This window comes from Helicoverpa zea, chromosome 3 (genome assembly GCF_022581195.2).
Source record: "Helicoverpa zea isolate HzStark_Cry1AcR chromosome 3, ilHelZeax1.1, whole genome shotgun sequence".
Lineage (NCBI taxonomy): Eukaryota > Metazoa > Arthropoda > Insecta > Lepidoptera > Noctuidae > Helicoverpa > Helicoverpa zea.
This window is the reverse complement of record NC_061454.1, coordinates 6,244,173-6,266,279: the sequence shown is the minus strand read 5'-3', so window position 1 is coordinate 6,266,279 and position 22,107 is coordinate 6,244,173. Positions and strand designations below refer to the sequence as shown.

The window sequence follows — 22,107 nt, the reverse complement described above, 5'->3', positions numbered from 1 at the left end:
TTGGCCACTGGTAATTTCGCTCTTTTTAATTTATTTTAAAATCAATGTTTAATTAATAAACGTACATACATATAATATTATATCGATGAATAAATTCCACAACTTTACGGATAGTCAGAAGCCAGACATTATTAACTTAGGAGAATCGGGCCCCTGGGGCCCGAATCTCCTAAGTTAATATTGTCAAAATCGAATATGATCGCAATAGCAGTTTTAACCATATCGGGCATTCTGCTATTAATAAAAGACCAATCGTATTCGATTGACATTTGATTGGTGTGCGATTGGTCTGCTATTTTGGTGATTTTGGTCTATACGGTAGTTTGCTGTACAATCATTTTGCAATCGTAAATCATTTGCAGACAAAATGATTCATTATTGAATGACAGAAAAGGATAAAAATGTTTATTTCAAAGAAAAAATAGCGGAATGCCATATACGCTTCAATCGTAATCGAGTCGGGATTGGACCTCAGTCGAATCGAGTCGAACGTGAATCGTATGACGCTTAAGTAAAATTAGGAGAATCGGGCCTCTGGTACTCAGCTGAATCCGGTTAGACTGGAAGCCGACCCCAACATATTTGGGAAATGGCTCGGCGGGGATGAAACTCCACAACTTTGATAGAGTTTTTTTTTTATAATCTATGGCTTAATAAAAAGTCTTGCGTGTCTGTGTGTTTTTTTTTTGTCATCAAAAAAGTCTGAGAAGTCGTGGTGAAATAACGGCCGATTTTTGATTTGAAACGTCAATTTAATTTAATTTACATAGGTAGTCGTTTGTGAGATTTGCTTACGAGTTTTTATTTGTTTACGAGTTCCTCGATATAATCAGGTAACTTCCCTTTCTTGTTGAAATCAGAAATTAGGCTTGGGCAATAATAAAATTTAGAGAGCTCATTACTGTTTTTATTCCAGTGTACCGACTAAAATAGCAGATTCGAGTGAGGATCGAAGGTTTTGAGATGGCTGAATTAATGCCTTCGGAAGTTGGTATCATGTGAGTAAAGGTTTAGTCAATAAATTTGATGGTCATATACTGTAGTAACTCCGTCAAAATAATATTGTTTAAGTTCCGTTTTGTTACAAAGTTGTTTCCATGTACTAAATTAACAAACAGAATAATATAAAATTAAAATAAGTATGGCATAACTATAAACGTAAATAAATAGAAAACTTTCAGAAAATCAATTTTTTAGCATATCGGGAATGTAATATTGATTTAACTTATTCAAGTGATTATTCCAATTAGTTGACTTTTAACTTATTTGATAGAAACTAGGCTCCTCAAATGACCCACTGACCAAATTGTAACTTTTAAAATGATGATGTACATAAATATTTAAATATGTACTATTTTTACCATCCCAACGATAAGATGGTATCAGTTTGTATTTTATTTTCAACACTGTTGTATGAGTTCTACGTGACTATCTAATGGATTGGAATCTAAAATAACTAATTTATACATAGATCATAGCGCCATGAAAATTGGCAGTGGTGTGTAGTTCTGATGACAATACAATAATTTGTTACTGTTAAACTGATCTGATGGTGGGATGTGGAAGATATTTAACTATACTTCATGTTGGAACTCATATCATAGCTATGTGGAGTGTGGAAGGATTTGAAAAATCTTGTAATATACTTTGATTTGGATGTTTTAGTTTTTACATGCATTCATAAAAGCATGTTTTTAAACTATGAATTTATTTTGTTTTGTTTTTATGTTTACTAGACATAGAAAAAACAAGAAATTAGAAAAAAATGTGTTACTAAAACAAAAAAATGTTTTTAGTGACTAGCAACAGCTGTTACTAATCACATACTCAAGTGGAAGGTCCGCGGTCCTTGTCAATACGAATGATGTAGCTTATAGCTATAACTTAGGGAAAACAATTTTATATTTTAATTTCCTGCTACCAGTCAAAGCATTCACCTTCACTGTATTTTTCACTTTCATAAAGTAAAAAATATACTCTCAATGTTACTTATTTATTTTATTTATTTAGCCTTTTGGACTGGGTGAGAGAACTGATCCTTAGATTGTGTTAACAGTATGTTGTAGTTATAAAATGTCTCTCAACTCAGTATGCCTGTTGGCAAAGGCCTCCTCCAGTAGCTTCCATTGGTTCCGATCTTGAGCAACTCTCCTCCACTTCGAAACCCGCAGTAAATTTGAGCTCATCCTCCCAGCGCATCTGTTGTCGTCTTCTATGTCTTTTGCCATCTCTAGGATACCACTGCGTTATAATTTGGCCCCACTTTTCTTGTCTGGTCAATGTTACTTATCATACTTTTAAATAAATAAATATGATACATAATCTATACTAATATAATAGAGAGGAAAACATTGTTTGTTTGTACCAAAACTATTGAACAGATTTGAAAAACTATTTCACTGTTGGAAACACTTAATGTTGCTACACTCTTCCCGCATAGCATAGGCTATATTTTACCCCGGTACTTGCAGTAGTTCCCACGGACCGCAGGTGAAGCCGCGGGAAAACGGCTAATTATGAATAAAAAGATACCTAAATGAAATAAGCTTCTTTTAATATTAAGTGAATTTTATCTATTAAAAGTCCTCATGGAACAACAGATTTTAACTAATATCCAAAACGATACATAGGACTCGTTTGAACAACACCCGGCTTGTAGGCGTAACGTCGTCGTAACGATATGCTTACGACCTGTTTGTGGGTATGCAAAAGCCCTTTCTCTGTCGCGAGCTGAAGATAATTTCAATAGCTGCTTTGCTTGTTTACTTAAGCACTTTATTCTTATTTTATAAAAATTATGCACCTAATAAGGTAGGTACTGCACAGTTAAATTACGCTGTCATTACGCTGCTAATCTTAAATAGCTGCATCTTTTTAAGTTGGAGGTCGTCGTCTAGCGTAAATCATTGTAGGAAGTAAGGCATAAATTGAAATTTAGAACAACCGCACTTAATGGCGCCACCACTTCTATTTCTGTATATCGTACAGTTCACAGTATCCGCCTATACTCCATGTATCTCTGTCTTGCAACGCAGCATCCATCTCTCTCTTTTCCTATCCCCTTTATAATATGTACCAAAACGCTGACTATCTGCGTAACACGCTGGACTACTCCCGATGATATGCGATCGTTCCCGAATGCCGCTCGAAGTCCCACATCCTTGCCGTCCTAAATTCAGTAACCTATCGTGAACCACGTCAAATATAGATGAAAGTGATTTACTAATTACGCCATTGTTTATTTACTATTTTGATGAGATATTTTGTACTACTTATATTAGTGAAGTTTTAATGTAGGTACAGTTGTGTTACTTACGCAGTATAACATTTTGTTATCTGTTAATTGGCATTCGACATAAATAAGTCGTCTTCGATTTGAGTTAATTATACATCGTGTTGTGTTTACTATAGGACTTGTACCTATGTGTAGTGTTATTGTTAGTGTGTTCATTTAATTAAATGGTGTAGTTATATAACAAATACCCATACAATGGCAACATTACCGAGAATGCATAACTCTAAACAGGCAGCTGGTATATCATCTCCTTTTAGGTAAGCTTAATGTGGATTAGAATTGTACAACATAAGTTTCCCAGTCGTACCTAAGTTATTACGTTTTAGACGTTTAAGAACCTGTTGAATGGCTTTTGAACCCAAAATAAAACCCAAACGTAGATAGTGTTCATTGTTTTTATTGACGATGTTTACCCTCTACTCTGCCAGCATACAAAATATAATGTACTGTCTTGTTAAAATTGATAGTAATTTAACGAGAAGATTTATTGAAGGGTACTGATTTTTTTACCGGTGCAAAATTACGAAAAACTTGATGGATAGTTGGAGTCTTGATGGTTATAGTTTTTCGGTGGTATAGGCCCAGCGCAGACTAAGAAGAGCGCAGCGGATACGATTTTTATAAGATACTGGAAAATCTACTCTAAAGTTATCTTAATAAAGTGCATAATATGAACCTGACAAAACATGCTCGCACATCCTAGAAAATACGCGGTATATCCCGAACGGAACGGCTTTAAGTTGATTTTCGAATGCTATGGCTCAGCGCAGGCCGAGAGGGACCACAGCGGAGTGGAATCCTTCTGGTCACATTATTTTACATAAGTAACGCGGTTTTAAGTAAATTTCATAAAAAAAAAAAAACAATACTGTGCCACCTGTGTGAGCTGTTTGACGCCATATTTGTTTTGGTGACTAATAGCGTCGCAGTACTCGCAGTAGAAAAAGAAAATATCTAAATTCAATCACCTGACTGATGTTATGTCCGCACTGTTCAAAAGGCTATGTTACCATCCGCTAACTAGTTGCACGTTGAGTGATGGTTGTTCAATCAACGTTCGGTCTAGTGATTCAATTAAATGTAGTCAACCAGAAAACTGCGAAATGCGCACGGGGCATCGTGCGTATGTCGCGCGGCTTTTATTTCAATAAAAATCCGCTACACTGGGCTCCTCTCGGTCTGCCCTGGCCTTGTCTAGTACCACATCCCGTTAACTTGTTTGTGCTAGAAAAGGTGCACTCACAAGTATTTAAAGAATATTATAGAAACACTGGCCGGACGATTCTCAGTCGCTACATTATGATTCCGTTCCAGTGCTAAAATTAACTTTGAACAAACTTTTAACCAAGCCTTGCTCCTGGAAACAACACATACTTAATATGCATTTATAATATAACTTCGGAAATTAATTATACTACCAGTTCGGACATTGCTCCTCATATTATTGTTTTCGGCATCAAAATATTGCCGTGAATCCTTGGGCTCAAATAGGTTTCGTTTGATTCACAGTACCAGCCCACGGAAACTACAGGAAATGGCGTTACCCCCATCTGAAGGGCATGGTACGTACAGTCCTTAATATTATGCTTTCCATATATCACATAATAATATTATGCCTTTACGCGTTGCCCTGTCTTGCATTGGCTAAGGGTTTGAGATCTATCTGTTTATTTTTTTTTTGTGTGTTTAGTAATTATTTGATCTCACAAAATAAAAATATTCGTAGTGTACTAACTTAAAACCTCATTAACAGATGTTACCACTGCAAGCGGTATTAGTATGAAACAATACGAAGAACAACTCAATGGCTTAAGAAAGGAAAATTTCCATTTGAAACTGAGGATATATTTTCTTGAAGAGAAGTTGGGTACCGGAGCTCCGCCAGCTGTACAAGTAAGTATGCATTTGTTTTTAGGTACTCACATAGTGAGGGTTTGGAAAACGCGACAGATTTACGTGTGTTCGGAATACGGCCTCACACCGCATGAAATCCGTCTTTGAGTTGATCGCGAAACAGACGGCGGAGGATTTTGTTTTTTAATATGAAGTGATTAACGCCATTATTTTCTAGCTTTCTTTGTAGTTTGTAGGAATGTCTAATGTCCATGTTAATTTCTAGGGACTTTTGGAACACAATGTTCGCCTTCAAGTGGAAGTGGAAGAACTAAGACGACAGCTCACTGATAAACAAGAGCTTCTTGCTGCAGCTGCAGAAGCTATCGATGTTTTGGAACAGCAAGTATGTATTGAATGACATCAGTTCCTTACGTTATTTCAATATGAGAAGTAATTCAAATGACATCTTTGATTTCAACAGGGTTCTATATCAACTGACAGTGTGGAAATATCTATGAATAACAGCAATATTGTAAAAAAAGAAATCACCTCATATGATCTGGTAAATTTAAAGATATATAAAGACATATCTATGTACAAAATATATTAAAAATATGTATCTATGTTTAATTAATTGTTTTACTTATTTCAGGAACCTGAAAAGAGAGAGCCAGTCGATGATACGTGTGCGGAATCTGAATCCGCCGGGTACGTGAAAAATAATTTCGAAAAAAATAATTAAGAGTCTTGTGTTTAATTCATTTGAAAAATAATATTTATTATTATATTTACAGGGATTATTTGGCTGTTACAGTAAATAATGAAGATTTGGTAAGTATATTGAATACATTACACTTAACATGTTTTTAAGCGCTTCTCGCGGGCGCTATTATGAATACAACAATATCTACATTACAGGATGAGCTCGTAAAATTACGTAGAGAAAACAAGAAGGCATTGCAGATGATCAAAGGATGTATGAAAAAAATTCAGCAACAAGACAAAGAAATTAAGAAAGTGAAATTAGTAAGTTTTGACCATAGTTACTACGTAATTCTACATTTGACCTGTACCAAATCGTTTTGAAATTGCAATAATATGAATATTTTTTAGGATAAGGAATTGGTATATGCACACGTGAGTGACTCACAATTAGAGAAATACGAGGAAATCTTGAAGTGTAAAGATGAACATATTAAGGATTTGGAAGGCAAAGTCAGGGATTTGCAAAAACATTTTGAGAAAAATGAAAATATGGACGCGGGGTAAGAATATATACCACACCTACACCACGAAATAACACTATTGACTGTATATGTGCTTTATTTTATGTAATCTTAAAATATTTCAGAAATCTTCAACAGCTGCTTACTAAAAGGCTACAAGGATTGGCATATTTCTTGGATAAATTACTATCACACAAGTATGTATAACTCTCATAATGCCCTTACTGTAGAGTGTAGATATCTCTGAAACTTCGTTCACTTGGTTTCTAAGCCTTTAACTAATGGAAACAAAATGCTTCTATGATGATTCTGTCTGGACGTTAAATCTCTATTTATTTTAACAGATGTGTGCTTGGAGAGGATAAGAAAAAATTGGCTGCGAGTATACTAGAACAAAGTCTTGCCTTGCCCGTAGGTCTAGAATTAGACGAATCTATGGCACCGGAGGAATTCACTATGGATGAAAGCAATTTGGATATATCACAATCGCTAAGAATTGAAGATCTTACTATGATGTTCGGACACCATGTAGCATGTAGTGATGATAACAGATATTCAAGCCACCGAAAGGCCCTAATGAAACATTTCCCTCAAGCAGATGTTATATCGGAGTCCGAATGCTGGTCAGAGCCAGATAGAAACGTGTCGCTGGCTCGGGTTGGTTTGTGCGATACAGGTGTCGGATTACGTGAATCTAGTACTGACATAGGTAAAGTTCGCTCTCGGCGTGCTCGTATATCGTATGGTTCTCGATCAGAAGACAATAAACCATCTAGTGAAGCATTGATTGAGGAACTGAATCACTACACCAAGAGAAATGAACAATTGGAGGAAGAAAACAATGACTTAAATAATAAACTGGAGTTTTCAAAAGAACAAATCAATGAACTGCTTACAGAAAATCAAGAATTAAAACAAAATATAATTTCTCAAGAACTAAGTTTTACTGAAGCTAATAAAACCATAGATGAGTTAAGGACTAAAGTAACGGGCTTGGAATGCCGTCTCAAAGATGTTGAACAAAAGCTCTCAGAGTCTGTACAATCAATTGAAAAAATGCGTTCAGAAAGACAAGAGTTGGAAGCTACATTTATGGACACAGAACGTTCCCTAAAGCGTGCTGCTGACGAAGCCACCGTGCAAGCTTCACAAGCAGCTTTAGAAAGAGCTCGCGCCCAACATGACAGACTACGTATAGAAAGAGAACTAGAAGAAACACGCGAAAAGCTTTCTAATGCATTAGAAATAAATTCTCGGCTTGAAATAGAAGTAACACGCAAAATGGCTTTAGAGCCTAATAATAAAGTAGCTATTGTACACGACGCTCATCATTCTGAAGAAGAACGACCAACTTCACCAGATCAAGGCATCGACAGTGATAGGCTGTCGAGCTTAGAACAAAACGATCCAGTCGCACTCTCACCCCGTAAGTTTTATTATTATCTTGAATGTATTCTTTCTAAGCTGTAACTGTTAAATTGATTCTTGTTTTGTGATTAATCGAGTAAGAAACAGCCACCGAGTAAATTTAACATTATAATACACAAGACAAGCGCCTGTAAAAGTGTTTACTGCAAACAAATACTGTCCTGGCTCATAAAGAGGATTTTTTGGTAGTTTGTACATTATCCGGTTACGGGAAGAAGTTCCCTCCGCGACTGTCGACACTTCGAGATAAAAATGAACTTTTTTACCTCGGCGTTTTGTTTATCAATATATTTAAAATCACTTTTCTTATCTAAATATTATTTACATTGTTTCCAGGCTCGTTATACGAAGAGAATGTCACATTAAAGCAGAAGCTCGCGAGGACCAAGGCCACTCTCGCTGAAACTCTGATGCAGTTAAATGCCGCTAATATGCGTAAGCGGAGTGTTCAGCGAGCTATTTGTAGAGAAATACACAAAACTCAAGGAGTACTGCGAAAAGCCCGTGATCAGTTTGAAAATCAAGACCCATTCAAATAGATCAGAGATTGTAATTTCTCTGGGACCCTTTTCCAAGGTTGCACAAAAAGTGATGACAATGTAAGATAAATGATTTTGTTTATGTGTATAATTATTATGTAATCGACAATAAGATGTGTCAGGTTGAATGGAATTTTGTATCTTGACAAGTATTGAATAATTTTGAACGTTGTTATAGTTTACTTACACTGCTAACGACTATTACTATAGGCAGTTATAAATGCATAAGTTAACCAAGGAAAGAAAACGTTAACTAGCTTTACAGTACAATAATAAACAAACAAACTGTCATTCACTCAATCACAATCTAGTGTCACAAGTGATACTCTAGGCTTCAAATTTTCACAAACATATACTGTGCAAGGTGATGATAAATATAATTTGAAAAAAGATCTTTAACTTGAGTTTAAGCTTTTTATAAGTAGGTATTGAATTATTGGACAAAATTGTCTGACCCCACATTACTACTGATGACTGAATCAAAGACTGTGATTGAGTTAATTTTAAAAATTAGTTGTAAAACATGTTGGTATTTGAAAGAATGCTCACTACCAAGAACGTGTACATGAGTTTTGTAAAATATTTATCGATAAAGTTGTCTCTATGTCTAACAATTATTTTATTTTGATTAAAATCCTAATCTAAATATGAATTTTATTACTATACTAGCTATTCCCCGTGTTATCTCCCACGTCGATGGAACAACTTCCTGCACTGGATAAAAAAGCATATAAAAATCTTATTCCCCAGCTGTTTCAAACCAGCGTATTTTACGCTCGGTTTTCCGGAGCCACAGTGCTCAAAACTGCCGGTATGTCTCGGCCTGGTTTTGCAACGCGAGGGAAATCTGCCAGTGTAATAACCATAGATAAAAAGAATAGTCGATAGATTAGCAATCGTATACATATATGACTACAGGACTACAGAAGGGTCGAAAAAAAAACGTTTTTGCCATAAATCAAAAATAGAAGATTACATTTCATTCAATTTTCGCGCTTTTTTATAGATTGCTAAAAAAATATTTATTTAATTTAAATTGTTGTTTTAAAATCTTACTATTCTGTTCGTACGTTGTGTTAGTGAGAGTGATGAGACAATAGTAATTTCAACAGATACCAGTTCGCTTATTCCTAGAACCAACATCAAATCGTTAAAATGAAAATAAACATAGTAAATCCTGATTTAAATGAACTGGGCTACGTTATAGCTATTGCAAACATAAAAGACAAGCATGATACATCCGCACCATCGGATTACCATTGGAAAATACTGAAATGCAGGTCTAGCAATAAACCTGAATTATTTCCTTGTGAAATTACGGTGCATTTTACAATTTATTATGGCAATTTTAAAACCCGATCTTTTACAGAATGATCATCTTCTCCAATTCATCAATATTGGCTTGTCCTGACAAGAATGATGTTAAACAAGTTCATATAATTTTTAATAAGGCAGGGGACGATTACGATAAATTAATTTCGTTATTCGTAAAGTTTTCGCTAATTCAGGTAAGTACCGTGGACATCAGGGGTCCGATTCTCTTAATTTTACTTAAGCAACATACGATTCACGTTCGACTCGATTCGACTGAGATCCAATCCCGACTCGATTACGATTGAAGCGTATGTGGCATTCCGCTATTTTTTCTTTGAAATAAACGTTTTTATCCTTTTCTGTCATTCAATAATGAATCATTTTGTCTGCAAATGATTTACGATTGCAAAATGACTGTACAGCAAACTACCGTATAGACCAAAATCACCAAAATAGCAGACCAATCGCACACCAATCGAATACGATTGGTCTTTTATTAGTAGCAGAATACCCGATATGGTTAAAACTGCTATTGCGATCATATTGCGACTCGATTTCTATTAGATTTTGACATTATTAACTTAGGAGAATCGGGCCCCTGCTATTTTTCGAAATTTTCACTTTGAAATTGGTAGACGTTTTACTGCAGGTTAGCCGGTGAGCCACCATGCTATCAGCCAGTGGCGTAGCGTGTGGGTATCTGCCGCCCGGGGCAGTTGTCGATTCTGCCGCCCCTTCCCGTGTATTTTTTTTAACAAGTGTTACTGGCCGTTTGTCATTTTTAACCGACTTCAAAAACAGTTTTTTTTTTGTATCGACGTTAAAAATCATCAAATGACCCTTCCCGCTGTGGGTTAGCAGCGGTGAGGGAGTGTCAGACTCTTACTGACTAAAAACCGTCGTGTTCCGTTGAAGGCCTTTTATGTTCCAGAGCCGCGGTAACTTTCGAACAACCCGCAGCCCCGGCAGAAGGGGGAGGTTCTCAAGTAGACTTTTCTTTTATATCTTTGTTACTTGATTTCTTGAAGGTTTTAAACTTATTTTAGGTACGCAGGCTAGCGAAGTAGGTACCTATAAGTATATATGAAATTGAAATAATTTAAAAAGCGGGGTTACTTTAAACTGTTTAACAAATTAATTTAATTTACGGGACTAACACTTAAACTAGTTTCCATGGAACTATGCCTAAGCGTGAAATTTGGCTTGTATCTAGGAAGGTATTGCTTATAGCATTCAAGTTTATCTAAACCAGTGGTTCTTAACCTTTTAGTCATGAGGGACCACTTTTACTAAAGTTTGTCTTGCCGGGGACCACCTCATCGGTTTACCTAAATTAGCACTCTGCTAAACGCCTGTCGGCAGTTGTGTAGGTAAGCAAATGCCAATAAAGAAAAACATGCCTATGTAGTTTCCAAATGCGCGAGCGAAGCGAGCGCGAAATTTTTATCGGACTTAAACCAAATATTACGTAAAATTTAGCCCAAACGTACTTAACTTTTTGTTTGTTGACAAATCCAAAATTAAGCGCATACAGTTTCTGAATACGCGAGCGAAGCGAGCGCGAAATTTTAATTATTTTTTATTTAAGATTCAAAACCAAAATTACGTAAAATGTAGTGTCACGTGTGTTTTAAGTACCTTTTAACAATAATTAATTTTAAGTTTAAAAAGTTTCAACTTTCTTGTTTAATGTTTTGTTATTGTTAGAACAGTTTTATGTAGCGGCGCAGATACTAGTTGCGAACAATTTTTTTTTAATTGGTTAAATTTTGCCGCCCCCTAAAAGCTGCCGCCCGGGGAATTTGCCCCCTCTGACCCCCCACGCTACGCCACTGCTATCAGCGCCTAAAGTATACATATTTCAATTAACTGAAACCATTAATTGCAGAAATGCTAAATATATTAACCGGAAATTTTAATTGTACTTTTTGCAAGTTCATCTATTTATTTCTATCTACCTACCTAATACATTTTCTAGAATGGTGGCATAAGATCGGCTACTCCAGAGACATACCAGAAATGTTTTCATTACACCATGACTGCCAGAATTGCACCTGTGTGGAATACATTGCAAGATAATTACCTCATTAATAATAGAGATTTTCTGGTTACAAGAGGACCTCAAGAAGCAGTTAAATATTGTATTGTCGTTAACGGTAATTAAGTCTTAAATTTCGATTTCATAAAATAAACGCTACCTACAAACTTACGTACCTAAGTGAATATTTTCTACTTTCAGACACCTTCACCGTTATTGAAGTTGATGCCGTTAAAATAAATTTAATGTTAACTGAAGAAGAATTTCTACCCGGGGAATGGATAAGGGTACTGCCAAGGTAGTAATCTTACTTGAAAGTTAATTATGTGCTTAGGAACCTACACCTGCCTACTTCCACCTTTTGTCTGGTTAGTGGTAATCATATACGTGATGACTACCCTCTTCTCTGTGGGTTTCTTCCAGCGGAACTCCTCTAATTAGACTTTTTCTTCACATTTCACCAAAACGCTCTAGACTTAGACTATGAGATCCTGATTTCGGCGGAAGCGAAAACAAACTGTATAGATTTATGAAAAAAACTGTATAGATTTATGACGTGACTTGTGAACAAGAATGGGCGATTTTATAATTTTGCCTGTTCCAGCTTGAACAAGGCTATCGTCGAAGATAGTTATAAGGATTTTCCTCAGGGGTCAAAATTCAAATCCTATAAAAATTTGCGTCGCCACTGGAAAAATATAGTAAGTTGTGAAAAAAAAAATTTACTAGCTTAGAATGTAGTTACCTCGGGGATGCGTAAGGTAAGCTCCACTATTAACAGCTTTGTTCTGTTGACAGCATGGATATCGACTACCCGAAAATGAATCTGCTTACTACTCGATCCAATTTTGGCGCGGAGAACCTTTGCTTTATCCAAAACAATGCGTTTTGAGAAATTTTCCTATTGTTATACCGACATCACAGCCGTTAGAAGTAAGTACCTTTGTATGCCTGTGTGTCTTTAAATTGCAGTTTAGCTAACTTTGTATAAAACAATCACCTATGTCCCCAGAAACTAATAATATCAAGATTTGTAACTTGTCTTATGAGCAAGATGGCCAATGTTCTCGGTACGAAACTGATATTTAAACTTGATATACAGCCAGAAGACAGTAAATCTCTTGTGAGTATCGATTTATACGGGCCGAAACTTACCCAAGATTGCTAAGTTACTACAGGGGCCCGATTCTCCTAATTTTACTTAAGCGACATACGATTCACGTTCGACTCGATTCGACTGAGATCCAATCCCGACTCGATTACGATTGAAGCGTATGTGGCATTCCGCTATTTTTTCTTTGAAATAAACGTTTTTATCCTTTTCTATCATTCAATAATGAATAATTTTGTCTGCAAATGATTTACGATTGCAAAATGATTGTACAGCAAACTACCGTATAGACCAAAATCACCAAAATAGCAGACCAATCGCACACCAATCAAATGACAATCGAATACGATTGGTCTTTTATTAGTAGCAGAATGCCCGATATGGTTAAAACTGCTAGGTATTACGATCATATTGCAATTAGATTTTGACATTATTAACTTAGGAGAATCGGGCCCCAGATCTGAGCTCATGACCGACTGGTCAACGTTGCTATGTTATTCAGATATTAGAATGTAGCTTAATAATCCTAATGGTTGTTATGAAAAGACTTTAAATTGAGTGTTTTGGTTTTAGGCTCCAAAAGATTGTCTTCTAGAAACACAAGCTGTAAGCCTCTGCACACCTACTCAATATTCTAGAAGTCAGAAATGAACCAGAAGCCCTAATTTTATTATTACGTTCTGATACTTTTTTGCAATAAAAAGCAAATTATATTAATTAAATGTCTTTATTAATAGGTAAATTGAATAATTCGAAATAATATTTTGGTCAGTCATTGTCTTCTTAAATAAAAATAAGCAGTTGGTATTAAAATTTTAAATTAATCAAATGATAGGTATAAATTATAAAGTAAGATCACGATCACAAGAAGCAAGGAGGTAGGTACAATTTAGATAAAATTACAAAATAGGTATAAATAACAAAATTCAGGGGAAAAGTCAGTTTCAATAGCATCACGAATGCACAAATTGCAATTCCACGTCAAATTGTATAAAATTATTATTTTTTCTTCATCTTATCTATTCTACAACTCTTCATTCCAAGATGCCTGTTTACGGTAACAAGCGAGATGCAGTTCGATTTTTTCACATAAAATAGGTTCTCGAGCCGAGCGAGCTAAACGAGACGAATCAAACTAATTCTAAGTCGCCGGACAATAGCCCTAAAAAACCACAGAAATCAAAGACGAAATCAATAACTGTGTAATATTACGAATTGTGCAAATTAATCGGCCGATTAGAGATAATGTTGAAGGTTTAGTTTTATTGTAGGTAATATTGCAAAATTGCATTGAACGTCTGTGATGTTTTTATGATAGGATTGGATTCGTTCGGGGCTTTTAGGTCGCTCGGATAATATCTCTAGTTTTAGTAATACTATATACGAATTTTGGTGTTCGATACGTTACCTACTTCTAAATCTTTATGATAATAAGCTTCAATTAACGTCAGTTCTAGGCGATGATGATGGAAGCAATGTTCCTACTCTTGACGGTGACAAAGATGACTGACTTGCTGTTTGATGAAAAAATCTGGCTACTGACGGTGATAAATTTCTTTGTGTATGATATGGAGACAGGACTGCAGACTCCTGTAAAATTTCACATAACATGACTAATTATTACGGCTGAATGAGCAAAACAAGTACTTAAGGACTTTCTGTAATTTCGTAATGTGTGGTTTGTATTTCATTATTTTTATTAATAAACAAAATAGGTAGGTACATTTGTTACCGTTCGATGTTGTCGTGATATCCTGGGTGAAATTGTAGTTTCATCATAGTCATTTTGATTTTGTATCGTTGGAATACTCAGCAACTGTGTTAATTTGAAGCCTTTTGCTAAGAGTTCTACAGTTTTACCTGAAACATTCAATTCATATTTTCTAAGTACCTACATACACACATATAACTTGCTAATGTTAAAGTACGTCACTTAGGACACTCAGATCACTTATAAAATAATACCTGTTAGAGTTGTAGGAATGTTTGTGTTACATCTTCCAGTAGATAAAATCTTTTTCAATGCCGCAACGTTATTGAAAATAATAGCTACGGCTGCACCATCAGCAAGTTGAGAAGAATCACAACAAGACAGTAACGATTTCCATTTATTCGTGTCCCAATGTTCACCTGAATATACCGCTAATTGTAAAGTTGAAGCACCTGCAATTTTCATATGGACTTGTAAAACGAAGTTTTTTATTATTCCTTCTTGAAAAGGAGTCCCATAGTACCCACGTGTCGAATTTCAAATATCTCTTATGTTTTTCATATACCTATGTATAGTTAACAGAACTAGAGATTTTTAATAACTCACCAGATTCACTTAAAAGATGAGGATTTGCTCCAAATTGAAGTAATGTTTCGACTATGGTAGGACAGCCGTACCGAGCTGCTAGCCTGATTGGCCACCCCCCTTCGAAATTAGGGTCTAAACCAGATTGTAATATTTCAAGGAATTCCTCTTCTTTTTTACAAATAATCAAATTTTTAATCTTGTGAATATTACTTTCCATGTTGTCCAGAGAATTAATTACATACACTGTGTACCCGATATATTATACTTTCCTCTATGCTGTGTATTTTTTAACTACCCGCATATATAGGTAGGCATGTGCCATGAACATGACATTTTAGTTATTATTTTTTAAGCTTAGAATATTGTATCCAAAGACATGAGGATTTCGAAATGTAATTTATTAAGATTGCATGATATGATTATAGCGACTAATAATTTAATTGCACAATATTTTTATATAAATATTCTCAATGCCATTGTAGCCTCGGGGGGCGTTTTATTAAAACTTACTAAATTAAACTTTAACTAGCAATACTGGTCTTTTTGACAATATTGTCATTGTCATGTCATTTGTCAATAATCAGGTAAGCAAGGCAAGGCAATTAGGCAACATCATACAAAGAGTATACAATACTATGACATCATAGTAATCTGTGTAGGGCAAAAGTGCCAAAACAAAACTGAAGAAGACAAATAAAAATATCGAATAAAACCTGTGTATTTGTTAAGTTTACTAAAACACAAGATTTATCAAAGAAGACCAGCACACTTGCATTCTTAAAACAAAATAACTCTTATCCTGTTTTGTAAACATGTTACATGTATTGCAGGTTCAACATTAATTAACACTACTTGTTATGACCAACTTCTGTATAAATATGGGAAGGTAAGGAGTAATAATTAACGTGCATTAATACTCTAGTAATACGGGTCAGTGGGTCGTCTATGGGGTGTACGTGCATTGCATTCCATTTTCCGTTAATTTCCAGGCACGCGGAATGGAGAAAAATTGCAAAAAGGGAAAGAAGAAAACGAATCCGTACTATTCAAGCCAAAGAAAGAGGTAAGCTGTTCTTTGTTTGCATCTATTATTTGAGTTTAAAATAACAGAAAATAGAAATAATAAATCATGGCATTCATTGACTTTTTTAACTTTTTTCAGTCAATTTGCTAACTCCAAACTTAATCCAAGACACCTTTAAACATATAATAAAATTGCAGGTTCACTACTTTTTTTAAAGTAAACTTTCATACTATTTTATTTTTCTTCAGATAAAGTAATGCTCTCTGACTTTTACATGAAACAACAAGAACTTGAGCTTGAATTACTACTTGAACAGATTACTAAACAGAATGACGAGGAAAATGAAAAATGGATGAGGGCTGAACTTATTGCAAATACACGGTGGAAAAGACTTTTGGAAGAAAGGGAAAGGCATAAACAAAAACGCTTAGAACAGGAAGCTAAACTTAAACTGGTCAGACTCTTTCATTTTACTACTTTCAATTTATTGGAAGCAAAATGTTGTTTAACAGCTAGTTTGTCTCGTGCATTTCTGCGCTCTGACAAACAGCAGGTTAATAATAGCCAGTCTACTACTACAAGTTTTTTTTTCAGGAATGGGAATTAGAGCAAAAACAGAAACAAATTGAAGAAGAAAGGATTGCAGCTGCAAAAGAGGAATTGAAAAGAAAACAAGACATTTTCATGAACAATTTAGACAAATTCTTGTCTGGAGACTCAGATGAACCTCCAGCTGAATTGAAAGTTATGCATGAGACAAGACCTGATGCAGCATTATGTCCATTTTTCTCCAAAACAGCATGTTGCAGATTTGGGGATCAGTGCTCTAGAAATCATCAATACCCAGGCATTAGCAAAGTATATCCTTTTCATGCATCCGTTACATGACACTTGACTATGATTTTTTCCAGGAGCAATCTTGCTAATACAATTATTGTAAACTATTGATAAATATTTTTTTTTAGGTGTTATTAGGTACAAATTTTTATGTTCATTTTGGGCTTAGTAATGCAAATCTCAATGAATATGACACAGATATTATGCTTGAATATGAGGACAATGACACATACAAAGAGTTCAAAGAATTTTTCTATGATGTTCTATCTGAATTTGAAAAATTTGGTAGAATTATACAGTTTAAGGTGGGTAATTCAAACATGGTAATGAAGTTACATAAATAATTGTGTTTTTTTTAAAGCATGTGGTAAAACGACAAAAACTCCCTCATCAAACAATTTCATCCAAACCCAGAACGAGGGTGAAACTGCTAGACACAGCTAGTAATAATAACCGTTTTAACAATTTGCCAACGTCACATGATAATTAGATATATATGCTGTCATTGGTCACTTAACAATTATTTATTATTTTAACTATTGCTACTCAAATTATCTTCAGATTTTTACCATATCTTAGGCTGGATAAATAATTTTGAATAAAAGAGGTTTGTATTTTTTTATTCCTTCAGTTGGTGATAGATAATCTCATCATGACTTTTAATCATTAGAGCATTTCTATACAAATTAAAATTCACCCCCAAATTCATAGATTATTCTATGATGTGCATGAACTATTTGTACGCATAATAATAGAAAGCAAGATTTTTTTTTTAAATAACGCCTATGAATTCATCTGGCTGCAGGTATGTAATAACTACGAAAAGCATCTTCGAGGAAACACTTATGTAGAATTTGCTGAGTTGCGATCTGCTGTGGCGGCATACCGATCTCTACACACTCGCTGGTATGGTGGCAGACAACTCTCCTTACAGTTCTGCCTCATAAGTTCATGGAAAAATGCAGTATGTGGTAAGTAATACGGAGATCAAAAGGAGTTATTACTTATTGCTCACAATTTCCTATTTTTCGAGACTTAATAAAAAATTTTGTGCATATTAATTATATCTTATATCTTATGTTACAGGTCTCCAGTTACGAAGGCGCTGTCCAAAAGGACGTGCATGTAATTTCTTACATGTTTTCAGAAATCCAAATAATTTGTTCAATGGTTACAATAATGATGTGCCAAGGTTAGTGAAAATAATATATCTGGTTCAAGCGCCTGGCGCGATTCCACGGGTGCCAGGTGTCGAGAGACTGCTCCCGTCCACCGAAGTCTGTAGGTGGTGACTTTTCCGTGGCTCACCGTCCTTCCGTCTAAAGACGTCAGTTTCACGTGTTCCTCAAAGAGAGCAAGCAAAACTCAGTGGCGCCGAAGCCTGCTTGGGGTCCGGGATTGTTCGAAAGAATTAGTAGCCAATAAAATACATAAAGGGCACTAGATAGAATATGATGGGTTCTAGCCAGTAAGACGCTGCGCAGCGTGCGTGCTCACGCTCATAACGACAGGAGTTATTTGAATGATTTCCCACCAAAAAAAAATAAAATTATATAGCTCTTAAACAATTAAGTATCCAGATAAGGCAGCAATAGTAAATACAATTATTATGTATCTGAAAATCAGCGGTTCTCGCTGAAAATCAGCGCTGAGGCTTTTGTCCCGTATAGGGTCTCAGCATTATGCTGAGCGAGGGCCATTTCACGCGGGTGTGACACATATTTCCCGTTATGTACCTTCTTCTCGTGTCGTGTCTCTTGTTGTAATTTCGTAATTCGTTTTTTTTTATATCTAATTTTTGTTGTTGTTTTGTTTTGTATTTTTCTCTTTTTTCCTTGTGTCACTCGCGTGAATAAAACGTTTTTTCTTTCTTTTTCTTTCTTTCTATGTAACTGATATTTTCATTTAAAATGAATGTTTTACCATTACGTATAAAATTATTTTTAGATCTTCCCGATCATCAGTGCGATCATGGCGGTGGTCAGAATCTCCGGAAACGGAGGTTCACAAAAGAATTAATTCAGGTCGCTCTGATAGAAGTAGTTGTATTACAACTACAAGTGATAAAAGACGCCGAAGATCTAGATACAGTGATGATGATGATGATGATAACCACCACCGCCGTCATTCACCTCGACGAAGTAAGCGACGATAGCCACTTCCTTGACGATCAACTGAAATGCGCAATATTTTTATAGTAATATTGCACAATGTTACTGTAGGACTATGAGCCGCCTTAGATTCTGGAAAATAAATGGTATTTTTTTAATAATAATGTTTTATTTTTTTTGTCGCTGGGCTAAAAATGCTATTACGCATCCCCTTCCCGAGAGAGGAGTATGTAGGACTCCCCGGTAAAGTCGTTTCCGGTATACCCACTAAAAAGAGGCCCAGCGGCACTCCGACCTCGCCTAAGTGGAGGGGGTCTGGGAATCTATGGCGTCCAGTCCCCCACCGGCGATTGCCCGCCTTACGGCAGGCCCCTCATACCTCCCCTTCCTAATTTTACCTGGGGCCCGATTCTCCTTTAACCGTCAAATCCGTAGCGGACCCCAATCGGGGTCTGAACATCAATGTCACCGTAAGCTCGGTTTAGACCCCAATTGGGGTCTGCGAATCAGTCATACACTTTCCTAATTATTTACGCTCATATTTATTTTCTTTCCAATCAAACCACATTTGTGAGTACTAAATAAATTTAAATTATTATTACGCATTCAAACCTTTCATATTTAGCACCCCGTTAGGCCCTGTTCCCACTACGCCGGACCGGCAGACCTGCCGGAAACCGGACACCGGACAGAGTGTTCACATTACATCGGATCCCGGAAGAAATTCAGACAGTCAAGTACTTACCTCAGTTGAATTTGGACCTGCGCGCACAATGGACGACGAAATTGTTGTGTTGTGGTGGTATCTTAATAGAAGGCAAAATAAAAGAAAACATTGGGTACACCCTATTTTACGGGAAAGATTTTCACTTGGAACATTTGAAACATTAATGGGTGAACTTAGAAGAGACGAATCAAAGTTCTTCAATTATTTTCGAATGACAGCAACCACTTTTGACGATTTACTGGGACGACTAGACATAAGAGTACGAGATACAAGTTTCAGAGAATGTATTTGCCCAGAACAAAGATTAGCCATATGTCTAAGGTAAGATTATTTTATGCACTAGATTGCGTAATAATAGTTTTGACGTAGGTACCTACTTAAGACTGAATTAATGAATGAATGTTTGCTATGTATGTTTGTTTGATGAATGTGAATATATATAATGTGTGTGTGTGGGAGGGTGTATGTATTTGATAATCATTATGAATTAAAAATGCAAATAACTTATTTATGTATTTATTTGTACTCAAACTTAAAACCCTTCAAAATCTAAGTAATCTGAGTCTTGGGAATGTATGGAATGATTACTAGATGCTGATGGCGAAGCTGGAATCGGATTCGATGACTGAGATGAAGTTGATGGTATAGATGTTGTTGCCTGTTGATTGCTACTATTATATTGCGTAGAGTATCCAGGGTGGTGTTGATCTTGCGTAGGTGTTGCCTGTTGATTGACGCTATTATGTGTGTAGTATCCAGAATACTGATCTGGTCCGGTCATCTGATTATATGAATCACGCCAATGTCCGTAATTTGGTCTCTCATTATTCCTACTTTTAATTTTTTGCAACATTGTCATGACGCTAGCTTGAAATTCTAAAGTCTCTTCGATAGTTAAAGTGTTCAAGATTGGTATAATGCCTTTGAAGAAAGACAGATGATGGTTTTCCTTTTCTGGGTTTATTCTGGAGTCCAAAAACTTTACCATCCTGTCATTTACCTCTTTATTATCAATTTTTCTTTTATCTTTAATTAAAGGTGAACGAAAATCTGATTCCATGCCTACTTCAGTCTCGGTTCTTGCTTTTTTTGAAACTGACTCATGTGGTGGTCGAGGTTCGGAGACTTTTTTCAAAAACATTAATTGCTCGTGATATAAATAATTTCGTGTCTTTTTGGCCGAAGATCCAGATTTAGACTCATCTTTTTGTTTCTTTACTGTCTTAAGCCACGAATCTCGTATATTATTCCATTTAGTTGAAACCTGTTTTCCTGAAATCAATAAAAAAATATCATAAAACAATACAATTTGTTTCTTGGTGACGTATAAAGTAATAATGTATTAACAAAAAATACTTTTTTTTTCAGATATTTAGCTTCAGGATGTTCATTCAAAGAAATACATTACTCATACAGAGTAGGCGTTTCGACAATAAGTAAACTAATAAAAGAAATGACCCACGTCATTTGGGAAAACCTAAAGACAGATTTCCTTAAGCTGCCTGATACTGAGAGAGAATGGGAGGACATCGTTTCAGGATTCGAAAGAAAAGCCAACTTTCCTCACTGTCTTGGAGCAGTAGATGGCAAACATATCAGAATTTTGAAACCAGCCAAGAGTGGTTCTATGTTCTTTAATTACAAGGAGTATTATTCTTTTGTATTAATGGCAGTTGTCGATTCAGAGTACCGATTTATTTTTATTAGTGTGGGCTCATATGGCAAGGAATGCGATTCTACTATATTAAAGGATAGTACATTTTGGCAAAAGATCAATGATGGTACTTTAAATGTACCAAAGCCTAGACCGCTTCATGAAAACTTGCACGAAGAATTACCGTTTATACTTATTGGCGATGAAGGCTTTGCTTTAACACCTAATCTCCTACGTCCATATGGAGGTACACATTTGAATACTGATAAAAAGATTTTTAACTATAGACTAAGTCGAGCAAGAAGGTATGTTGAGTGCGCTTTTGGTATTCTGGCAAATAAGTGGCGAATAATCCATCGAGCTATAGATCTGAACGTAGACACAGCAATTCAAGTAATTAAAGCTTGTACAGTCTTACATAATTTTGTAAGAGAAAAAGATGGTATAAATTTTGAAAGTTACCAAAATATAGAACATAGACAAGAACAAGAAACGACACCCATGAATCGGAATGTGTCAAGTCGAGGTGGCCCTAATGCCAACGCTATACGGACATCATTTACTAATTATTTTGTTTCGGATATTGGTTCCGTTCCGTGGCAGGCAGCAGCTATAAAATAAAATTTATCAATGCATTTACATTTTATCAATAAAACATTAAAAACTCA

The 22,107-nt window shown here is 35.6% G+C and overlaps 5 protein-coding genes across 8 annotated transcripts; 4 read left to right on the top strand and 1 right to left on the bottom strand.

Annotated features, from left to right (window-relative positions):
• Positions 1-678: 678 nt before the first annotated feature.
• LOC124646038 (centrosomin) lies at positions 679-8,970 on the top strand. 3 transcript variants are annotated; one of them, XM_047186057.1, is made up of 13 exons: positions 679-833; positions 917-998; positions 4,805-4,857; positions 5,049-5,188; positions 5,415-5,534; positions 5,613-5,693; positions 5,784-5,839; positions 5,926-5,962; positions 6,050-6,157; positions 6,245-6,396; positions 6,483-6,554; positions 6,702-7,783; positions 8,122-8,970. In XM_047186057.1, exons 2-13 carry the CDS (start codon positions 964-966, stop codon positions 8,322-8,324), a joined length of 2,139 nt encoding a protein of 712 aa, XP_047042013.1. In that variant the 5' UTR covers positions 679-833; positions 917-963; the 3' UTR covers positions 8,325-8,970. The 3 variants fall into 3 exon arrangements, with proteins under 3 accessions (XP_047042013.1, XP_047042014.1, XP_047042012.1); XM_047186056.1 differs by lacking the exons at positions 679-833; positions 917-998 and adding an exon at positions 3,116-3,552; XM_047186058.1 differs by lacking the exons at positions 679-833; positions 917-998; positions 5,613-5,693 and adding an exon at positions 3,113-3,552.
• Positions 8,971-9,323: 353 nt separating this feature from the next.
• Positions 9,324-13,509, top strand: LOC124646018 (uncharacterized protein C18orf63-like). 2 transcript variants are annotated; one of them, XM_047186033.1, is made up of 8 exons: positions 9,324-9,604; positions 9,694-9,832; positions 11,617-11,794; positions 11,878-11,974; positions 12,281-12,377; positions 12,475-12,609; positions 12,689-12,799; positions 13,361-13,509. In XM_047186033.1, exons 1-8 carry the CDS (start codon positions 9,480-9,482, stop codon positions 13,436-13,438), a joined length of 960 nt encoding a protein of 319 aa, XP_047041989.1. In that variant the 5' UTR covers positions 9,324-9,479; the 3' UTR covers positions 13,439-13,509. The 2 variants fall into 2 exon arrangements, with proteins under 2 accessions (XP_047041989.1, XP_047041990.1); XM_047186034.1 differs by lacking the exon at positions 12,689-12,799.
• Positions 13,510-13,588: 79 nt separating this feature from the next.
• On the bottom strand, positions 13,589-15,624 carry LOC124646019. Its single transcript, XM_047186035.1, has 4 exons — positions 15,105-15,624; positions 14,753-14,950; positions 14,511-14,647; positions 13,589-14,377 (listed from the first exon to the last, which is right to left on the bottom strand). The coding sequence occupies exons 1-4, from the start codon at positions 15,301-15,303 to the stop codon at positions 14,225-14,227; spliced, it is 687 nt and encodes a 228-aa protein (XP_047041991.1). The 5' UTR covers positions 15,304-15,624; the 3' UTR covers positions 13,589-14,224.
• A 57-nt stretch (positions 15,625-15,681) lies between these two features.
• On the top strand, positions 15,682-19,219 carry LOC124646017 (U2 small nuclear ribonucleoprotein auxiliary factor 35 kDa subunit-related protein 2). Its single transcript, XM_047186032.1, has 8 exons — positions 15,682-15,972; positions 16,076-16,149; positions 16,359-16,564; positions 16,705-16,968; positions 17,076-17,252; positions 17,753-17,918; positions 18,034-18,139; positions 18,895-19,219. Exons 1-8 carry the CDS (start codon positions 15,944-15,946, stop codon positions 19,100-19,102), a joined length of 1,230 nt encoding a protein of 409 aa, XP_047041988.1. The 5' UTR covers positions 15,682-15,943; the 3' UTR covers positions 19,103-19,219.
• Positions 19,220-19,689: 470 nt separating this feature from the next.
• On the top strand, positions 19,690-22,107 carry LOC124646231 (protein ALP1-like). The gene is made up of 2 exons (XM_047186340.1): positions 19,690-20,106; positions 21,154-22,107. The coding sequence occupies exons 1-2, from the start codon at positions 19,832-19,834 to the stop codon at positions 22,058-22,060; spliced, it is 1,182 nt and encodes a 393-aa protein (XP_047042296.1). The 5' UTR covers positions 19,690-19,831; the 3' UTR covers positions 22,061-22,107.

Excerpts from the sequence above, each read along its gene's own strand:
- LOC124646017 (XM_047186032.1), top strand. The coding sequence starts at position 15,944 with ATGACCAACTTCTGTATAAATATGGGAAG. Across the intron at positions 16,150-16,358 it reads TATTCAAGCCAAAGAAAGAG|ATAAAGTAATGCTCTCTGAC; the intron begins GTAAGCTGTTCT and ends ATTTTTCTTCAG. Across the intron at positions 18,140-18,894 it reads TACAATAATGATGTGCCAAG|ATCTTCCCGATCATCAGTGC; the intron begins GTTAGTGAAAAT and ends AATTATTTTTAG.
- LOC124646019 (XM_047186035.1), bottom strand. The coding sequence starts at position 15,303 with ATGGAAAGTAATATTCACAAGATTAAAAATTTGATTATTTGTAAAAAA. Across the intron at positions 14,648-14,752 it reads CATTCCTACAACTCTAACAG|GTAAAACTGTAGAACTCTTA; the intron begins GTATTATTTTAT and ends TGAATGTTTCAG. Across the intron at positions 14,378-14,510 it reads AACATCGAACGGTAACAAAT|GAGTCTGCAGTCCTGTCTCC; the intron begins GTACCTACCTAT and ends GAAATTTTACAG.
- LOC124646231 (XM_047186340.1), top strand. The coding sequence starts at position 19,832 with ATGGACGACGAAATTGTTGTGTTGTGGTGGTATCTTAATAGAAGGCAA. Across the intron at positions 20,107-21,153 it reads AGATTAGCCATATGTCTAAG|ATATTTAGCTTCAGGATGTT; the intron begins GTAAGATTATTT and ends TTTTTTTTTCAG.
- LOC124646038 (XM_047186056.1), top strand. The coding sequence starts at position 3,491 with ATGGCAACATTACCGAGAATGCATAACTCTAAACAGGCAGCTGGTATA. Across the intron at positions 5,189-5,414 it reads GAGCTCCGCCAGCTGTACAA|GGACTTTTGGAACACAATGT; the intron begins GTAAGTATGCAT and ends GTTAATTTCTAG. Across the intron at positions 6,555-6,701 it reads GATAAATTACTATCACACAA|ATGTGTGCTTGGAGAGGATA; the intron begins GTATGTATAACT and ends TTATTTTAACAG.
- LOC124646018 (XM_047186033.1), top strand. The coding sequence starts at position 9,480 with ATGAAAATAAACATAGTAAATCCTGATTTAAATGAACTGGGCTACGTT. Across the intron at positions 9,833-11,616 it reads TAAAGTTTTCGCTAATTCAG|AATGGTGGCATAAGATCGGC; the intron begins GTAAGTACCGTG and ends TACATTTTCTAG. Across the intron at positions 11,975-12,280 it reads TGGATAAGGGTACTGCCAAG|CTTGAACAAGGCTATCGTCG; the intron begins GTAGTAATCTTA and ends TGCCTGTTCCAG.